This window comes from Cyanistes caeruleus, chromosome 1 (genome assembly GCF_971803275.1).
Source record: "Cyanistes caeruleus chromosome 1, bCyaCae1.hap1.1, whole genome shotgun sequence".
NCBI classification, from domain to species: Eukaryota; Metazoa; Chordata; class Aves; order Passeriformes; family Paridae; genus Cyanistes; species Cyanistes caeruleus.
In genome coordinates this window covers 152,182,044-152,201,323 of record NC_141701.1, presented here as the reverse complement: position 1 = coordinate 152,201,323, position 19,280 = coordinate 152,182,044, and the positions used below count along the sequence as shown (strand labels likewise).

The window sequence follows — 19,280 nt, the reverse complement described above, 5'->3', positions numbered from 1 at the left end:
CCCTCTCTTTTCCCACTTTCCCCTCTCTTTTCCCCTCTCTTTTCCCACTTTCCCCTCTCTTTTCCCACTTTCCCCTCTCCTTTCCCCTCTCTTTTCCCACTTTCCCCCCTCCTTTCCCCTCTCTTTTCCCACTTTCCCCTCTCTTTTCCCACTTTCCCCTCTCCTTTCCCCTCTCTTTTCCCACTTTCCCCCCTCCTTTCCCCTCTCTTTTCCCACTTTCCCCTCTCTTTTCCCACTTTCCCCTCTCTTTTCCCACTTCCCCCTCTCTTTTCCCACTTTCCCCTCTCCGTTTCCCGCTCCGTTCCCGGCAGGATCCCGCTCCCGCCTCCCGGGTCCTCCCGCCCGCCAGGGGGCGCCGCCGCTCGCGGCCCCAGCGCTGCCCGCGGCTCCAGGACGGCCCAAGATGGCGGCGCTGGGGCTGCTGCTGCAGGCGGCGGGGCCGCTGCGCCTCTGCCGCGGCCCCCGCGGGTCCTGCGCGGCTCCCCGCGGGCTCTGCTCGGCTCCCCGCGGGCCCGCCGAGCCGCGCCGGGACGAGGAGGAGGAGGAGGAGCCCGAGGCGGCGCAGGGTGAGCAGCGGAGCCGGCCGGCGCTCGGGGCCGCTCGCGCAGCGGAAGGGAGGGGCGAGGCCGGGCCCGCGGCGGGGCGGGGGAGCCGCCGCATCCCTCCCTCGTCCATCCCTCCCGCCCTTCCTTCCCGCGGCTCCGCCGGGACCGGGATGCGCGGCCAGGGAGAGGAGCCGCCGAGCTGCGCAGGTAGCGGGGGGCGCCCGGAGCCGCTCCGTGGCCGCCCCGGCAGCCCTTTGTTGGCCGGAGTTGCCTTTCCCCGGTGATTCCCCTCAAGGTCGCCGAGCCGGGCCTGGGAGAAAGTCCCGGCTGCCGTGGCCGGCGCGGGAGGAGGATGCCCCGTGGAGATGCGGCAGGGGGAGGGAAGGAGCGGGCGGGCCGTTAGGGCCGTTCCCAGCTCTCCGTGTGCGGGATCCCGGCGGATCCACCTGCGGAGCACCGGGGCAGCCGCGGACAGCTCCGCTACCGGGCCCGCCGGGCCCCCGGCTCCGGCCACAACCCCCGACATTCCCCCTTCACACGGTGAACGCCTTCGGGATTGTCACTGCTGGAAAAGAATCTTTAAAGCTCGGGGTGGATGTCGTGTTTTGAACCGCTGTTTGATGGATCGTGGAGAGCGCTTGGAGTTTAGAGAGATGCGAATGGTTTTGTGCCAGAGGTTGTGACTTGAACAATTTTCCCTGTGAAAATCGCTGGTTTGGTTTCAGTTTTCTTTCGTGGGTTGCATTTTGATAATTTGGGGTATTATTATATTAGAACTTTTGGGTTTTTTTTCCTCTGCCCTCATGCTTCTGTGTTTGATGCTTTTTCCCACCCTCCAGCACTATTAAAGTTATTATTTTCTCAGTCGTTTTGGGATTCTTTGGGTCTTGGTTCCATTTGCCTTGCAGGAGCTGCTGAGTTCTGTCCTGGAGTTCAGAGTGGGATGGTCTTTTAATTGTTACATTCAAGCTGTTCAACAGAACAAATTAACTCCCTGCTAAAGCGAGTGCTGAACCACCCCAAATTATTGTTTAATGAGCTGCTTCAGGTGTTGCCTGAGAAAAGGAATAAAACAGGATTTTTTTTTTTTTAATTTCCTCTTTTGTACTTCATCCCTCATCACTTTTTTCCTAATGTGCTTTCAGGCAGTCCCTGAGTACTTTAATTTTTGGTCTTCAGTTCACTCATCCTCCCAATTTGTGCGGTGGATTGACCATGGAAAGCTCTTGAGATGGGAGTGTGGTGATACTGGAATTGTTTGTAGCAATGGATTTGTCTTGGATGAACAAATAAAAGCCCTCAGGGTCTCATGAACCTGCCCTACCTGTCCAGCTGCTGCTTGAACACGTGGAGATCATAAATATCATTTGAAAAACCTCTTTCTGAGCTTGGTTCTGAGCCCTCAGCTTGTGAGCTGATGTCTCATTAGCTGTCCTTGTTTTGCTGCTTTGTTATGAGCCTTGGATGCAAATATGGAAAAATCCACTCAGACCCAGGCCAGCTTCAAGAAGTCACTGTTAGATCTGTGTTCTTATCTGAGGCTTCAGTTTTTTGGCTCAGCCAGGGGGGTTTGGGGAGCTCAGTCACTTCCCCCTCGTTCCTGAGGCTGACGTGCCCTTGGGTTTGCTCCAGGAACCTTCCTCTGTCACTAATTAAATTTATCCTGTAGAACCACAGCAGAATTTGGGCTGGGCTGGAGCTCTGGATCCCTTCCTGGAGCAGGGTTGGTTCCTGAGCAGCCCCAGTGCCTCTGAGGGGGAGCTTGGCCACTTGGCCTTCTCCTCAGCAGGTCCCACTTGCCTTTGGAGGAGCCTGCTCAGTGTTCCTCATTTTCAGCTCTCATTCAGCCAGGAGCTGCATGTGGGTTTTATTCTGTGTGTGTTAGAAGGGGCTGTGCTCAGGGATGTGCTGGGGATGGTTTAAAACCCCAAATTCCCCAAAACATGGCTTGGTGCATCCCAGGCTAAGCTGCCAGGTGGAACCTTCTGTGTCTCCCTCCATCTCTGCAGTGGAACATGTCTGGGCTAATTCCTTGTGAAATGGATGTTGTGGAGCCACAGGGCATTTTTTCTTCCTTGGGGATTTTTGATGTCTTGGAAACACTTTCGGATTTATTACTTGAATTTATCATATCTTGAGGAAATTTGTCTTTGATAGTTTGTCCTTGGTGCTCATTTCTTGCTTTTCCAGGGAGCAGAATTGGAGAGAAGAGAGAAACGGATGGATCTCCTCTGTCCTCCTTGAACAAGACTTGGGGCTGTCTTGTTTGTGCTCTGGTACCTGAGTGTTTTCACTCCTCAGATTTGTTGGGGTTTGGAGGAGGCTGGGCCACTCCAGCTGGGTGGTTTGTTGCTTTTGGGGTCTGTTTTTTGTATTTTTCAGCGTAGCTTGGAATTATCCTGGACTTTCACAATCAAATTAAGCTGAAGGACTCACTTGCTTTGAGGAACTTTAATTAGTTAATTGGTTTCTTTGATAGCCCCACCCTGACTTGTCTGCTCTCCAAGACAGGCTTTTAATATTCCTTGGTGATGTCAGAGCTGTGGTTTGGGTGTCATGTGTGGCTCAGTTTGGGGAGTGTTGGCTTGTACTCCTCGTGCTCCCGCTGACACAATTCCCACCCAAACATCCACTCTGGGCTGTGGATCAGACACTCCTTGGAGCAAGAGGCTGAGAAATCCCATGTGGCAGGGAAGAGAACATTCTGCAGATCCAGTTGTGCAGTTCAGGGTTGTTTCTGTAAAAGCTCTGAGGGAGGGATGGCTTCCTGCAGGATAAGATCCTTCCAGCTCTGGAACTGGGGCAGGAATGGGCTGAAGGTGATCCAGCAGCCCTTGGCACAGTCAGAATGTGCTGCTGAGTGTGGTATTGTCAGCTGGGGAGAAAACACTGCACCTTGTCAGGAATTCCAGCCTGAGCTGTCACCAGAACTGGGCTTTTTCACTCAGAGATCCGATTTTCCCCTCTAGAGCAGAATAAATATTTACTCTTCACCGAGGAGTCACCTCAGAATGTGAGAAACTGCCTCTGTCATAGGTAATTGCACTTGGGGGGACATTAAGAAAATGTGCTTCTTGCTCCTCTTATCACAGAATTTCCCAGGTTATTGTTTGTGAAAGAGGAAACAACTGGAAGCCAAATAACCAGGCTGCTGCTGGAGATTTGCTTTCTGCTTTTCTTTTTAATTAAGAGAATTGAATGGTGCATTTGGGAGTTGTGTTACTGCTCTTCCCCCAGTTAATCCCACAAACGTGGAATGGAATAGAACTGCAGAGTGCCAAAATCTTGGACACTTTTCTGGTTTTCCTGAGCAGGCCAAAGCCTGAATATAGAGGAACTTGCTTGAGTAGATAGAAATAGCTCATTTGCTGTATAGTTATAGAAAATTGGCTCATAGTTTTTTGTAAGGCTGAGACCATTTTCCTTCTCCCTTGGCCAATATATAGAAGGCAATTCATGGACAAATCATGTTCGTAAATCAGAGTAATTCCTGCAATTCCCCTGGAGTTATCCAGGGCTACTGAAAGCATTTCTCAAGATCCAGGTGGTTCTTCTGTGGTTTGCAAGAAGCAGTTTGGAAGCTGAGTGTCACCAGTGAATCTTCTGTGCTGAGCTGTGGACCAGGCTGCTGGGTTTTGCTAGAGAGGGTGATGGGATCAGCCATGGCTTTGTGTTCTCCTTAGCCAAATGTCCAAGGCTGGCAGTGGCAGGACTCTGCCTTCCCTGAATCTCCCATGGTTTCCCAGTTGTTCAGTCCCAGCTGGGCCCTCCCTCTCATCATAATGAGCAGCTTCTCAGAGAGCATCTCTTCCATGGGCCTGTGGGACAGAGCCTCTCCTAAGTTCCTCTTGCCTTGAACATCTCGGGAAGTGTCCAAGGCCAGCTTGGACGGGCTTGGAGCAACCTGGGGTAGTGGGAGGTGCTTCTGCCCATTTGTTAGATAAATGAATGGAAGATCTTCAAGGATTTTTCCAACCCAAACATTCTGGGATCACCTGCAGTTTTCCTGTGTTTCATGTCAGTAGTCCAGAATCAGTTTCCAGGAGAACATGGTGACACACCTTGGTGATGCTCAAGTGAGTGACTCTTGACTCCTCGTTTCTCCTTGGATTTGGTGCTCAGCTGGAAATTCCAGTTTTTGGTGGTACCAGTGATCTCTGTGCTGTCTTCTGATTCATTGCTGAAACTTACCCTGCATTCCTGCCGGGGATTCAGAAACGCTCTCAAAGGGAATGCTCACCCCCAGGGTGGTGTGCAGGGAGGTTCCCCAAGCCCTGACTGCCCGGGGAGCGTGTGTGGGATGAGGCTGAACGTGGGATGAGCTCTGCTTGCTGCTGCAGGGAGGAGATCCCATCCTGCTCCCTGTTCCCTGGTGCTGCTTTTGGTACCTGCAGGACTGTGCTGGCTGATTCATTTGGGAGCCCAGCAAGAACGTGTGTGTTTCCTTTTCCTGCCTTGGCTTCCCATAGGCTTAGGGCTGCAGATTGTGTCCCTGCACATCTGCTTAGTGGGAGTGTTGGAGCCTGGAGAAGGGGCAGCTGTCCCTCTCTACCTCCCTGTTTGGGAGGGAGTTGTTATCACATCTGGAATTGTTATCACACTGATCTCACCTCGCTGGACCTGCTGCTGGAAAAGAAGGCCCTTGCCAGTGCTGGCCATGGCAGTGATGCAGGTGAGAGGAGCTGGAGCAGCTCCCTCGCTGCCCAAACTCTGGACTTGGTCAGGGAGGAGGCTGGGATGGGAGGTGGGTGTGACATGGCTCTGTCTGGGACAGTGGGATTTATTTTATTTTATTTTATTTTTTAAGTGAGTGATTTGATCTGACCATGAGCATCCCCTCCCTGCTGTACCCTGAGCAGCATTTCCCTGTGGGGACAGGGGCCAGTCCCACCTGCCCTCTGTCCTGCTGCCTCTGGGACTGCTGTGTCTCCAAAAACTTCTTTCCAGAGATTCTCTGGGCAATTCAGTACTAAACCACATTCCCAGGCTCTGATCCAGCTGTCTCAGGCATTTCAGGAAGAAGTCCTCAGGCATTTTTTTGTGTTCCTACCACTGTCTGGATCTAATGTGTGCCTTCTGAGACCCTGGATTTAACCCATGCCTGGGGGGGGACATTGCAAACACTCAAATTGTTCAGAGCTGTTACTGTTCGCTTGGGTTTTGATATTGAGGAGTGACAAACAGAGCTGGTGGGAAGTGGCACTGGCTCTGCGCTGTGACAGGGGCTGGACATGAGCCCAGGGGGGCCCAGGGGTGCTCAGGGGGGCAGGAGGCCAATGGTCCCTGGGCTGTGCCAGCCCCAGTGTGGGCACAGCCCCAGGGCAGGGATTGTCCCCCTGGGCAGGGATTGTCCCCCTGGGCAGGGATTGTCCCCCAAGGCAGGGATTGTCCCCCAGGGCAGGGATTGTCCCCTGTGCTGGCCCTGCTGAGGGACCCCCTGGAATTCTGGAGAGCCCAGGAGAGGCTGGGGTGTGTCCAGGGAAGGATCTGGAGCCCCAGGAGGGGCTGAGGGAGCTGGAAAGGGGTTCAGCCCGGAGCAAAGGAGGCTCAGGGGGCCCTTGTGGCTCTGCACAAGTCCCTGCCAGGAGGGGACAGCCGGGGGGTCGGGCTCTGCTCCCAGGGAACGGGGACAGGAGGAGAGGGAACAACCTCAGGCTGGGCCAGGCAGGCTCAGGTTGGACATCAGCAGGAATTTCCCCATGGAAAGGGAGCTCAGGCCTTGGAGGGGCTGCCCAGGGAGGTTTGGAGTGCCCATCCCTGGAGGTGCCCAAGGAACACCTGGCCATGGCACTCAAACTCTGAGCTGGGGACAAGGTGGGGATTAGACACAGGGTGGATTTGATGATCCTGGAGGGCTTTCCCAACCTCAGTGATCCCTGGAGATGCTGGAGGTGAGCCCTGGAGCCCTCTCCTCCCCTCTGTGGGGCCGCAGGGAGCCGGTGCTGGAACACCTCTGAACCAGACTGCACAGGAATTGGGAAACATTTCCTTTCTCTTTGGTTTTTTTTTTCTCCAGATTCCAGAGACTTACTAAAGGAATTTCCACAACCTAAAAACTTGCTCAACAGCGTGATTGGCCGAGCCCTGGGCATTTCCCATGCAAGAGACAAGCTGGTGTACATCCACACTAACGGGCCAAGGAAAAAGGTAATCCCATGGTGCACAGAGAGTGGGAAGGGAGCCATGGAGCTGCTAATCCTGGAAATAACTTCCTAGAGAAAATCACAGAAGAGTTTTAATTCCACTTAAAAGTTATTAATTTTTCAAACAAGAAATATTCTCACTTCTTCCTGTTTTTCCTGATCTTCGTGTGCTTTCAAGGTGTGTAAATTCAGGTGCTGTTCCTCTTTTTGTGTGGATATTTTTAAGTAACTTGCTGTATCTGGCCTTTCAGCAGGAAGACACAGAGTCTGTGTTTAAATGTACTTAAAGGTGTCCTACTACCTTAGAAAATTAAGATTTAAAAGCTGTATTTGAGCCCTTAGGAAGCCTAGATTTGATTGTAGATTCCAGTAGAACAAATTCTGAAGCCTAAAATGTCCAATTGTGACCAGAAAAGAGGAATTTCTTTGCAATGGAGGGAGGCTTTTCATAGTACTTAGGAGCAGAATGAAGTGCAGCCTCTTTGTTAAATGAAGCAGAGGAATTCCAAGCAGTTTTCCAGGTAGTTTGAGCTGTCACTGGGATGCCCGAGGCCCAAATCTGGGTCTGGGCTATGAACTGAGCAGGAATTCTTACCTAATGGTGCTCCATGGTCTGGGCTTTGCCTCCTCCTGTCTCAGCACCTCTCATTCCAGAGCTGAAAGCCCTTTCCAGCTGAAGTTTAACTGTAACCTACATTCCAGGAAAAGACTCAGTTCTGATGGATTAACATTTTCCAAAAACATTCTGTCTAAAATTTCCCAGACAGTTTTTATTGCCACATCCTTTTTAAACATCCCTGGATTTTTGGGGATACATTAGTAATGTTACTTTAGAGTTCTTCATTAGTTGTGTTTGTTTTTCTTGCTCTTTCTTAAGCAGTAGTGCAGTTTCCCAACTTAAATTTTGGAATAGCATAGCCAGTGCCTCATCCCTGAAATTTGGAATACCCCAGGCAGTGCCTCATCGCTTTAGTTGGCATAATTGGTTCCTATTCTTGCCAGCACTTAAACAGATTAATGTGGAGAGTAACTTCAGATCAAAACAAAAAACTAAACCAGGAAAACAATAAAGGAGATAAAGAGCCCTGGGAAAAAAATGAGGGTTGGCTCACAAAGAAAGAACAACCCAGCAAATGTGGACAGGAGGACAGGTGAGAGCCTGGAGAGCTCTTGTAGAACATGAAATTTTGTTTGTTTGTTGAGCATTGAATGAGGGAAGGCACTTGGCCTTCCTGAGACACCTTTTTTCTCAGCAGGTCTGTGCTTTCCAAGCAGAACCCCGAGGCAAAATCCCTAGCAGCTCCCTGGCAGGGTCAGGTTCAGGGGCAGCAGGGCAGCCAGCCAGGTGCTGGAGAGCCAGGAGCTCCAGCCTTGGGGCTCTCCCAGCAGATCCACTGCTGCCTTTCATCTGGGCTGCAGGAGCTGGAGATAATTCCCTGGGCATTTCCCTCTTGGAGCTTTCAGCATTCCTTGTCTGTGCAGGTTTTTATTGCTGCCTTGGTGGGGCTGCGGTTCTGCCAGTGCTCGTGTTGGGCTGGAGCTGGCTGCTCTGTGCCCGCTGGGTGCCTGGCAGCTGGGGCAGTCCTGGGCTGCTCCCATGGCACTGAGGAAGCAGTTGGGAAGATTTCCTTGGTGTTGGAGAGGGGATCTGCTCCAGGGCACGCTCTGCAGCTTCCCTTCACCGGGAAAAGCCCAGAACAAATCTGCTGCTTTGCTTTCAGAACAACACAGCTCCATGTAACCACTGCCTGCTCGGGTCCCCTGCAGTTTTATTGCTCTTCTGGCCAAGCTTTCTTAATCCAAAGGCTGACAGCTGGGAAAATTCCACTTTTTTTGAAGGAATGTCTGAAAAAAGCAACCAAAAAACCAAAACAAAACAGTTGTAGCTACAAGAGCAAACCCACGGGATACTGGGACAAGTTTGGGCTGCTGAGCCCATCCTCAGGGTGTGGAGAAACCCCCAGGATCATGCAAAGGGACAGCCCTGGGGTGGAATTGTTCCTTTAATGACCTCCTGGCATTTGTCCCTTGCACAGCCCGTGCTGGACCTGAGCCCTGCAGCTCCTGTGGGGCTGTGGCACCTCTGGGCCCTGCTCAGCCTTTCCTGCAGTGCTCCTGGAACTTTCCCTGAGGGCACCAAGACAGCGCTTTGTTCAGTTTTCGTCTGTATCTCCTTGCCTGGAGGGCACAGATGGTTGGAGTGGGTGTGCTCTGGTGGAGGGGAAAGTTTGTCCTGGCTCACCCTGTGCTCCTCCTGCCTTTCAGAAAGTCACTCTCCATATAAAGTGGCCAAAGAATGTGGAAGTGGAGGGCTATGGGACCAAGAAGATCGATGCGGAGCGGCAGGCGGCGGCGGCAGCGTGTCAGCTCTTCAAGGTGAGCTCTGCTGCTGCTCACCCTGCACTGTGCCTGGCCTGGTGATGGCAGCTCTGCCTCTTTGCCTGTGACCTCCCTTGGCTGGCCCCTCTTAGTCAGGGGTAGAGGGTGAACTCCTGAGTCTGAATTCATTTGAGCTTAAAATCCCACTTGCTTCAGGTAATTCTGGTCTTTGTTCCTTTTGTCCCGGACCTTAATCAGCTCCTTAATCCCAGCATCTACAGCAAGTAGAGTTTCCCTCAGGTGGGTTTGCTGGTCACTAACTCCCACTTGTGACAGCTCAGCTGGCTGTGTTTGCAGTTGTAGGACCTTCAAAGCCTCTTGTTTCCTCTTCATCAAAGCCAGCGTGGCAATTACATGTTGTAATTTACTATTACTCCACAGTTACTCTTTGTTTGGCACTTATTTATGGCTGGAAGTGGGTGTGTGCAGCCAGTATCAAACAGGCACACTAAAACTGTAAAGGTCACTCTTGAAGGTGTTTTATAGCTGAGAAGATGCAGTTTTATCTCCAGCTCTGCCCCTGGCTGTTCTGTCTTACCTTGAGCAAGTGAGACTGATTTTGGAGTTTCCTGTTGATCTATGCAGTAGGAACAGGGATATCTCTGTGCCCAGAAGATGCTGGGTGTGCTCTGGCAGTGAGACAGATTTTGATTTGCTTGTAGATCAGAATTCTGTGTGAGGAAATAGCCAGCCTTCAGAAATTCAGGAGGGCAGTGTGAAAACTCAAGCTTTTTCAGCTGCTTAAGCTGATCCTCTCAACCTGTGATCAGCAAAACTTGTTTCACTCACTGATTTCATTCCACCTCAGTCAGCTTTCACTGGGAATACATCCTGGTTTTATCCTCTCTAGTCCAGTTCCCTGCTTTCCTTGAGAGCCTGGAAGTTTTCAAATGAAGAAAAATACCCTACTGATACATTTTTCCTGAATTTTGGAAATGGATGAAGTGTACTTTAGAACTTAAACCGAAACCCAACCCCTTGAAACCATAGACTGAGCATGCAAAGTTTTCTTTGCCAGCTAAACTGGAACCTGGCAGAGGACCCTTGTGGTGGGAGGCCTTGTGTGATCACAGCTATAGAAAGAGCAACAAATGCTGCCTTAAAAAGTCATCAATTCAAGAAAATTAATAGTGTCTAATTAGTTCAGGAGTGAATACTGGAGGTTTGAGTAGAGCAGTGAGCCAGGTGAGCTTTGGTGTGTTAGGCCCTCTAACAGCTTTTTATATAAATACAGCTTTTTCTAATACAAGGCCATTAAATGGCTTAAAGCTGTAACTTTTAATTTATTAAATTTATTTAAATTAATTTATTTAATAAATTAAAATTAAAACTAGATCTTAGTGCAGTAGTCTGGTGGTTTCAAAATGGTTTGTGCTGCACTCTGGATATGTCTGGAGCTTCCTGCAAGGTTCAGTCCTAAATGGTGATGGTAGGAGAGTTTTTAATTACTGCAGGCTTGCTTCAGAATTTGACAGGTTAGGGACATTTTCCTGCTGCTTGTCCAAATAACTGTTCCTGGGAAATGGAAGGAGATGAACCATTCCCTGAATTCTCACCCTCTGTTAACCCAGATTATGCTAGTTCAGACTAGCCTTCCCAAAAAGATGCATTTCCTGCTCCGAGGGTGGTTTCAAAACTTGAGGGTGCTAAATATAGCCAAGAGTTTGTAAAAGCCCAATAAATCCTGGCCCATTCCAAGGAGGTGTGTGGGGCTGAGAGCCCTGTCCAGGGCAGGGAGGGCAGGGAGCAGGTTCCCGTTGGGACAGAGGGGGAAAGCTCAGAGCTCCTGAGAGCGCCTTTCCTCGCTGTGTCTCTGCTCCTGCCCCACAGCCCCAGCAGGGTGAGGGCTCCCCGAGCTGCAGGGGGGTTCCCAGAGCTGTCTCTCCCACAGGGCTGGGGCTTGTTGGGCCCCCGGAACGAGCTCTTCGATGCGGCCAAGTACCGGCTGCTGGCCGACCAGCTGGGCTGTCCCGACGAGCGCTGGTGCTCCGAGGGCAAGTGGCGCTCCAAGTCCGGGCCCTCCCTCGCCGACCTGTCCACCTGCTGGCGCCGCATGGAGCCCGACGATGCCATCCAGCCCATGGAGCAGGGCAGGATGCCCAAAGCCATGAGGAGGGAGGAGCTGGAGGAAGGGGAGCTGGAGGAGGGGGAGCTGGAGGAGGGGGAGCTGGAGGAAGAGGCCATTGATGTTTCGGATTACCTGCCCATGGCACACCAGGACGCCCGGACCCCGGGCAGAGACGCCAGGTGGGTCTGGCTGAGAGGGAAGGGAGGGTTCTGCTGTGGCTGGGGGGCAGAGATGGAGATGGAGATCCTGGAGATGGGCCAGAGGAGCAGTGGGGCAGCCTGGTCTTGTACATGGCTTGCCATCCAGGGAATGTATAGACTTCTTCCCTGCAGCTCTGCCTTCTGGAGAGGCTGCTGCCAGTCTTGTTACCTGCCTGGTTCTTCTGTGCCCAAAGACATTTCCATCCCCAGACGTGGTGCATGTGCACTCACACCAGCACTTCGACCACCCTGGTTTTGAGGGCAGTGTTAAATCTGCTCCCTTCCATCCCCAGAGCTGCCTGCTTGACTTTGTGAGACAAATCTTGGATTTTTTAATAGGCATCAGGAGCAAGATCTGTAAGAGATGTAGGTGGTTACTTCTGTAATGTGGTTTTTAAATTCAGAATGATTTATTAATTAAATCTGTTTCGATCTGTTGATGCCATCTGTTTTGTAGCTTTGGTGTAAAGGTTTGATCACTCTGTAGCAGAGTGATCTTTGTGACTGACAGGTTTTAGTAGCGAGGGACAGCTGCACTCTGCCCATGACCAGAATTACCTGGGCTTTAACTGAGTCGTTTCACAGCTCTGTAGCACTCCTGGAGCGAGGTAGGTGTGAACACAAGTGGGCATTTGTAGATCCAGCTCTCCTCATGTCCCATGCAGCCGAGGAGGCAGTTCCATTGAAATGACAGACGACAACACCGCCATCCGTGCCCTGACACAGTTCCCGCTTCCCAAAAACCTCCTGGCCCAAGTGATTCAGATTGCAACCTCTTCCTCCACAGTCAAGGTAAGGTGCTGCCTGAGCCCTGCTGGGAGGGAGCTCAGGGGCTCCAGCTGGAATCACTTCGGATGCTTTCTTTGGGCAGCAGAGCTGGGGCGAGGAGGGAAGTTAAAACTAGGCCTAGAGAAATCAGTGTGAACAGCAAAGAGAAGGCTTTGTGGTGAGAACTGAAGGAATGTCTTTATAGAACCATGAGGACTGTTGCTCCTGAGGCCAGGGCAGAGGAGGAGCTGCTATCTGAATGAAGGAGGTATTTTCTAAGGTTTCCTTTCCCCATATATCTGCCACAAGCACAAGGTTGTGTTGCCGGGAGCGATGTGTAACTTGTGTGCTGATAGAATCTTTCCACAACTGCAGTGATCCTCCTTCCCGGGATGTGTCACCCACCTCCCAGAGCTCGTGTGCTCAGCAGAAAGGAGCTGAGCTCCACCCTGAGGCTCTCAGGATGTTCCCACAGTTGTCTGCTCTCACTTTGGCCTGGAGAGCACCTTGTGAGCTGGGGCGTGGAGTTCAGTGCAGTAACATTATTCTAGTGCTCCGTTAGAAAAAAATCCAACAGACTCCAACAAACCCAGCCAAAAAACCCGTGGTGAAAGGTCCAGAGGGGCCACACGAGGGGTGGCTGAGGTCACTGGGCTGGTTCAGCTGGAGCAGAGCAGACTGAGGGCAGAGCTCAGCAGGGGCTGCAGCTCCAATCTCTGCTCCCTGGGACAGGAGCCTGGAGACCCAGGACAGCTGGAGCTGTGTCAGGGGAGGGTTAGGGTGGATATCAGGGAGAGGTTCTTTCCCAGAGAGTGCTGGCACTGCCCAGGCTCCCCAGGGAACGGTCCCAGCCCCAAGGCTGCCAGAGCTCCAGGAGTGTTTGGACAGCGCTCCAGGGATGCCCAGGGGGGGTTGTTGGGGGTCAGGGGAGGGGCTGGGTGCTCCCCGTGGACCCAGGCTGTCCCACGGAGCCTGCTGCTGTCATTCCCTGCAGGAGTACATGCAGTTCCGCACCGTGGGCACCAAGACCAAGATCTGCAAGCTCACACTGCGCTGGCCCTGCCCCATGACCTTCGCTGCCAAGGGCCGGCGCAAGGTGGAGGCCGAGAACAAGGCGGCAGCGCTGGCCTGTCAGAAGCTGAAGGTGAGTGCCCCTGGCTCCTGCTTCCCCTGGGGATGTGCCTGTGGGTACAGGCTCCTGCCTCAGGGGTGTGAGCCTGACAGGACGCTGGAAACTTCCTGAGCTTCCACTTGCATAGTGAGCCAATGCTTAGCAAACATTTATTTCCAACCTTGGGATTCCCAGCATGCCAGAACCACAGCAAGGGGCTCACCAAGAGGGTTTTGCAGTCGTGGCTGCTGTTCCTCTGCTGGGTCTGTTTGAGTCAGGGCATGTGGTTGGTCCTGGTGTGTGTGGTTCTCCTGAGTTAGAGTGGGATCGTGTCTGGTTTCTTGCTGTGGCAAGCAAAGCAGGAATTAATGGTTTTGGGATGGTCAGGAGCTGGCCTATCTGAACACGGGAGCGGAGTGCTCAGTATCCCAGCCCTTGGTGTGAGCAGCCTCAGAGCTGATGGTGTTTGGCTGTTCCCTGCAGAGCCTTGGCCTGGTGGACAAGAACAACAACCCCCTGAGCCATGCCATGTACAACATGACTTCCCTGCGGGAGCTGGGCGAGAACCAGAGGAAGCCCTGCCACATCAAAGTCCCTGAGGCCACCCTGCGCAAGATTGAGAACTACCTGAACCACGTAAGGCTCAGCCCCCTGAGATCCCCTTTGCCTCATCCCATTTCACTTCAGGAACTGGATGTGTTTGAAAGCTTCCTGCCAAAACGTTGTGGGAATTCATGGTTTGATTGTTGCCACAAAACCTGATCGGTCTCTGCTGCCCTTTTGGGAAGGGAGACTCTTTCTGGGCAGTGGCCCAGTCTTCTTTTGGAAGACTCTGGGGTTCTTAAGGTTGAATCCAGAAATTGTGATGGATTAAAAGTTCAGTAACTTTTAATCCCGTGAACATCTGGGCCAATGCTTTGATTTGTGTTCTAGACGATTCCTGACCTGTTGCTCCTTGTACTTCTTCCTGTGGGATGTGGGACTTCTGTTTTTTCTTTTGCCAAGACAGAATTTGGCTTAGCCAAAAGCTTGTGTTTTGCATAAGTTATGTGTCTGGGTGGTGGTGTAACTTGATAGTTTCCAAAAGTTGTCTTTGAGGGGCTGTTGCAGCTGGAGTTACTGGTCTGTGCCTGTCGGTTCAGGCAGCAGCAGCACTAACACCCCTCCTGAAGTAAGGAATGCAGCAAGGAACTCGAGGGGCTGCCCAAATTAGTTCTCACTTGAAATAACCTCGGTTCAGAACATGACTGAGTTACCTAGCATCTGAGGAGGCCTTGGCAGAGCCAAGCCAGACTGGCTGAGTGTGCTCCAGGCACTTGTTTCTTGCTGTCCTTCTCAGGGCCGGCACTAACCTTGCTGTCCTTGCCAACTTCCTCCCCCAGTATCCCGTGGACATCAGGGAGTCCAGGCCCCGGATTGCTGACGACATGATGAACCTGACCAAGGAATCCGGAGCGATCAGCGATGCCATCACGGGGAAGACTTACATCCCCATGCTGGAAGCAGAGGAAGTGCGCCTTAGCCAGAACCTGCTGGCCCTCTGGAAAAGGAGAGGAGCCTCCTGGCAGGAGAGCCACCCGCTGCCAGTAGACCCTCACAAGGACACCATCCTGTCAGCCATCGAGCAGAACCCCGTGGTGGTGATAGCAGGAGACACGGGCTGCGGGAAGACCACGCGGATCCCGCAGCTGCTGCTGGAACACTACATCCTGGAGGGGCGCGGCGCGCGCTGCAACGTGGTCATCACGCAGCCCCGGCGCATCAGCGCCATCTCGGTGGCCCAGCGCGTGGCGCAGGAGCTGGGGCCCAACATGAGGAAGAACGTGGGCTACCAGGTGCGGCTGGAGAGCAAACCCCCAGCCCGGGGAGGGGCCCTGCTCTTCTGCACCGTGGGCATCCTGCTCAGGAAGCTGCAGGGCAACCCCAGCTTGGAGGGCGTCAGCCACGTCGTGGTGGACGAGGTGCACGAGCGGGACGTGAACACGGATTTCCTGCTCATCCTGCTCAAAGGCATCCAGAAGCTGAACCCTGACCTGCGCCTGGTTCTCATGAGCGCCACGGGGGACAACCAGCGCTTCTCCCACTACTTTGGGGATTGCCCCGTGGTCAAGGTGCCGGGCTTCATGTACCCGGTGAAGGAATACTACCTGGAGGAGATCCTGGCCAAGCTGGGCCGGCACCGGCACCGGCACTACGAGATCAAGGTGGGTGTGCAGCGAGAAGGGAAGCTGTCCCCCTTGCATGGGACACTGGCTTCTGGCTTGTCAGCAGGGGGAGAGCTCGAGCCTGGGACTGCTCCTGCTTGCCTGTGGTTGTTGGACACTGTTTGCTCAGCTTTAATTCCATGCCAGTTCTCGGGAGGTGAAGTCAGCTTAGTAGAACCCCAGAGTATTCTGATTAAATTATGCATAAAGATGACTTCGCATTGGGGTCAAGTTGCTTTTGTCTCCCTTTAATGGGAAGTTTGATGTTTGAGTAGGCTGAGAGCTCGTTGCCGTGTGTACACAGACACAGAGTTGAATGTTTGCACACCCTGGGCAAACCTGTCCCAAGACTGGGATGGTTGTGGCTTCCAGCAGTGTTACCTCAGTGCTCACCATCCTGCATGACTGAATTCTCTGATTGCTGCTCTCTGCAACTGGTCTGACCATGTGGAAAATGCCTTCCAGACGTGTGCTGTGCTCTGGGTAATCCTACACCACTGGTGGGTCATGGAGTCACACAGTCACAGAGCTTGGCTGGCATCTCCAGACATTTTCTGGTCCAACCAGCTGGTCTGGAGTCTGTCAGCCCATTTTTCCAGCCTGGAGAGATCCCTCCCTGTGGCTGAGCAAGAGTCTGCAGTGTCAGCCACTTCTCCCAGTCCTGGATCATCAGCAGACTCGATTGGGGCATCCCATTGCCTCCAGGGCATTCTTCCCCTTGCTGTTGTGGCAGGGATTTTATCTGAGCTTCAATGGTCTGTTGCAAATTCCTGAGAGCTCCAGAAGCTGCTGCTCGGAGCCTGATGGGTTTGAACTCCCAGGTGCATGTGGCAGTGTTGTCCACAGAAATCTGGGAATTGTGTTGCTTGTGAGGTGCTGTTCAGCAGAGGTGCACACAGCTGGACAGAGGGAAGGGGCTGTGCATTCTCCCTGCACATCACTTGTGACCAGAGCAGGTTGCAGGTGGAGCCCAGAGCAGGCTCCTGGCCCAAAGTCCTGGTCAGGCTGGCCAAGGGCAGGTGTTTGCTGTCTGCAGAAGGTGCTTTGGAGTGGCCTGTGCTGTGCTGACCCCCCTGACCTGCCTGTCCTGTTCTACCCAGCAATCCGACGATGAGTGTGTCCTTGACCTTGACCTGATCACCGACCTCGTGCTGCAGATCGATGCCCACGGAGAGCCAGGTGGGTCCTGCCTCGCCCTGAGCTCTTCCTGCTGCTGGGGGGAGAGAAAGGGAACCCCTCCAGAGCCTTTGCAGAGACACCACGGTGCTGAGCCTCTCGTGCTCCTTGAATTCCTACTCATACAAGTGGTCTTGAGCCACGTGGCACGAGCAAACTCTGAGTCTTTAGCTGAGACAGGGTTGGACTCCTCAGTGTCCTGGACAGCTGCTCCAGGACTTGTCTGTGCTCCAGCACTGGCAGCCTTGTGCTGCACAATTACCTTTTGTGTTGGAGCCCCATCCCTGTCAGATACCCTTGCCTGGAAGGGGAAGTGTTTGGGAAGAAGGCAGGACTCTTGGGGGACTTCCAGGAGATTTAAGTGTTTCAAAGCTTGAGTGTTGACTGTCAAACTCCAGGTAGCCTGGTTGATTTCTGCCCTGGAAGTGTTTGCTCCAGCTGGGGAAGAGCACGTGGATCTGGAGGCTGTGTGTTCCTAACTCCCAGTGTGTTCCAGGTGGGATCCTGTGCTTCCTCCCTGGCTGGCAGGAGATCAAAGGGGTGCAGCAGCGGCTGCTGGAGATGCTGGGCTCACAGAACAGCCGCTACCTCGTCTTGCCAGGTGAGAGGGCAGGGCCAGCCCCTTCTTCCCAGGATTCAGGAGAATCCGGGACAATTGGCTTGATGTGCCCCTTCAGCTTTGCTCTGGTACAGAGCTGGTGAGCTTTGATGTCCCAGCTGTGTAATGGTGTGTGGTAAGTGTGAGTAACTCCTCCTAGCAGAGGCTGAGTAAGCTGTGTGTGATCAAAGAGAGTGGCTTCCCTTTTGCCTCCAGCAGTTTGGAATTAGGCAAGGGGAAGGCAGCTCAGTTGTGCACTGCTGGAGCTGCACGCTGAGCCTGCACAGAAAAGATCTCAGGACCTGTTCCGTGGGATGCAGGTGGACTCTGGAGCTCAACTTTGATCAGTGAATTTAACATTCCTTGCCCCAGGAGGAAAATTACAACAAAAGCCAGCTTTGCTCTGCAAAGCTCTTAAGGGTTTTGGCATTTTTTGGTTTGTTTTTTAGCAGCTCTGCCTATTGAGTGTCAAAGGAGGCCAGGCAGGAGCAGAGCTTTGAGCAGCTGGGCTGTTGAGAAGTGCAGGGGTGGTTTGGTGGAAAGTGCCTGCTGTCCTCTGCTGGGAGTTCTGTGCAGCACTGAGCTGTGGCAGGGCCAGGCTGGGGTACAGGACAGCCACAGGCCCTCACTGAAAGCAGAGTGGGCCCGTGTGGCAGTGAGAATTCCCTTGCCCCTGCCCCTGTGAGGAGGAGCAGCTCCAGAACTCGGCTGTGGGAAGGTGTGGGATTTGTGCCAGGGATATTCCTGGGGTGCCACCAGGCTCTGGGACTGGAGGTGAGCAGAGCCCCTGCTGCTGCTGCTGAGCCCCAGGCTGAAGCAGCCGAAGTGAGGCCCTCCCAAATGACTTGTGGAAGATTTTTCCTGGGGTGTGGCTGGCAGGAAGCTGCTGGCTGTGACCACTGGTGTCCCCATTCCTGCCCCCCGTTTCCAGACGCGGGAGGTGACGGCACAGGAAGCTCAGCTGGGCAGGTCTGACTCTGGTTTGATTTCCCAGTGCACTCCAACATCCCCATGATGGACCAGCAGAACATCTTCCAGAGGCCTCCACCAGGCGTCAGGAAGATCGTCCTGGCCACCAACATCGCGGAGACCTCCATCACCATCAACGACATCGTGCACGTGGTGGACAGTGGCACGCACAAGGAGGAGCGCTACGACCTCAAGACCAAGGTACTGCTGCCTTGCTGCCTCTGACTCACTTGGGACACTCTGGAGCACAGGGCTGTGCTCAGGGAATGTTTCAGGTGCCATTAATGGGATGATGCAGCTGCTTCCTGTTTGGCCCCTGGGGCACAGGCGTTGTGTTGTTTGGGGAGAGTGTTTGACTCCTCATCAGTGTTTGCTGTGTGAGCTCTGGGCCAGGCTCCCCATCAAATTCTGAGTTTTTTCAAACAAATTTAAGGCAAATCCTACTCTCTTCCCAACTCTATTTCACCACAGAACACCACTAGCTTTTCTGTTTGCTTTCAGCCTTTTTCTGATTTCATCAAAAACCTCTTGCTGGCCCTCGCAGGACAGCCCTGACCTGTTAGATCCTGCTCTTGTTTGCAGCTCTCCTGGCCAATCCCTGTTCCTCAGCTTTCCAAGGGGGATCTGCTGCCCCTGGGCCTGTTCCTGGCAGTGCTGGGCCCTGAGCCTGGGAACAACAACCTCTGCCACAACGTGAAGGCAGCTGTGGTGTTGGGAAAAGGAATTGTGGCAGCATCCCTCTGCCTCTGCTCTAGAACATCATCTCGCAGGGCCAGGGGACCATTGACACCTTGTTCTGGTTTAAACCCAGCCCTTTGGTGTTTCCCAGTTTTATGGCAGCTCAGAATTGAGACCCAGGGCTGGGATGGGGAGCCCTGGGATGGGGAGCCCTGGGATGGGGAGTCCTGGGATGGGGAGCCCTGGGATGGGGTGCCTGGGATGGGGAGCCCTGGGATGGGGAGCCCTGGGATGGGGACAGGTGTCCAGCAGGTGGCATCTGGGTCCCATCCATGCAGCCCCGGAGCTGCTGCTGGACACAGACCAGCACTGCAAGAGGCAGGAGAGTGGGAAAGGCTTCCCTGGCTCTTTGGGACCATTCATCAGTCCTGAGGGTCTGAG

The 19,280-nt window shown here is 53.3% G+C and overlaps 1 protein-coding gene across 3 annotated transcripts in view; it reads left to right on the top strand.

Annotated features, from left to right (window-relative positions):
• The window catches only part of DHX30 (DExH-box helicase 30), a 33,242-nt gene that overhangs the window by 8,438 nt on the left and 5,524 nt on the right, over positions 1–19,280 (top strand). The window contains exons 1-11 of one of the 3 annotated variants that reach the window (XM_086851791.1): positions 347–566; positions 6,562–6,692; positions 8,954–9,064; positions 10,959–11,314; positions 12,001–12,127; positions 13,098–13,247; positions 13,698–13,850; positions 14,597–15,418; positions 16,519–16,597; positions 17,091–17,195; positions 18,187–18,362. In XM_086851791.1, coding sequence (XP_086707917.1) covers positions 404–566; positions 6,562–6,692; positions 8,954–9,064; positions 10,959–11,314; positions 12,001–12,127; positions 13,098–13,247; positions 13,698–13,850; positions 14,597–15,418; positions 16,519–16,597; positions 17,091–17,195; positions 18,187–18,362 — 2,373 coding nt within the window. In that variant the 5' untranslated portion in view covers positions 347–403. Of the gene's footprint in view, positions 1–346; positions 567–594; positions 753–6,561; positions 6,693–8,953; positions 9,065–10,958; positions 11,315–12,000; positions 12,128–13,097; positions 13,248–13,697; positions 13,851–14,596; positions 15,419–16,518; positions 16,598–17,090; positions 17,196–18,186; positions 18,363–19,280 lie in introns of those variants that run through there. The other 2 variants (XM_086851846.1, XM_086851917.1) reach the window with 2 other exon arrangements.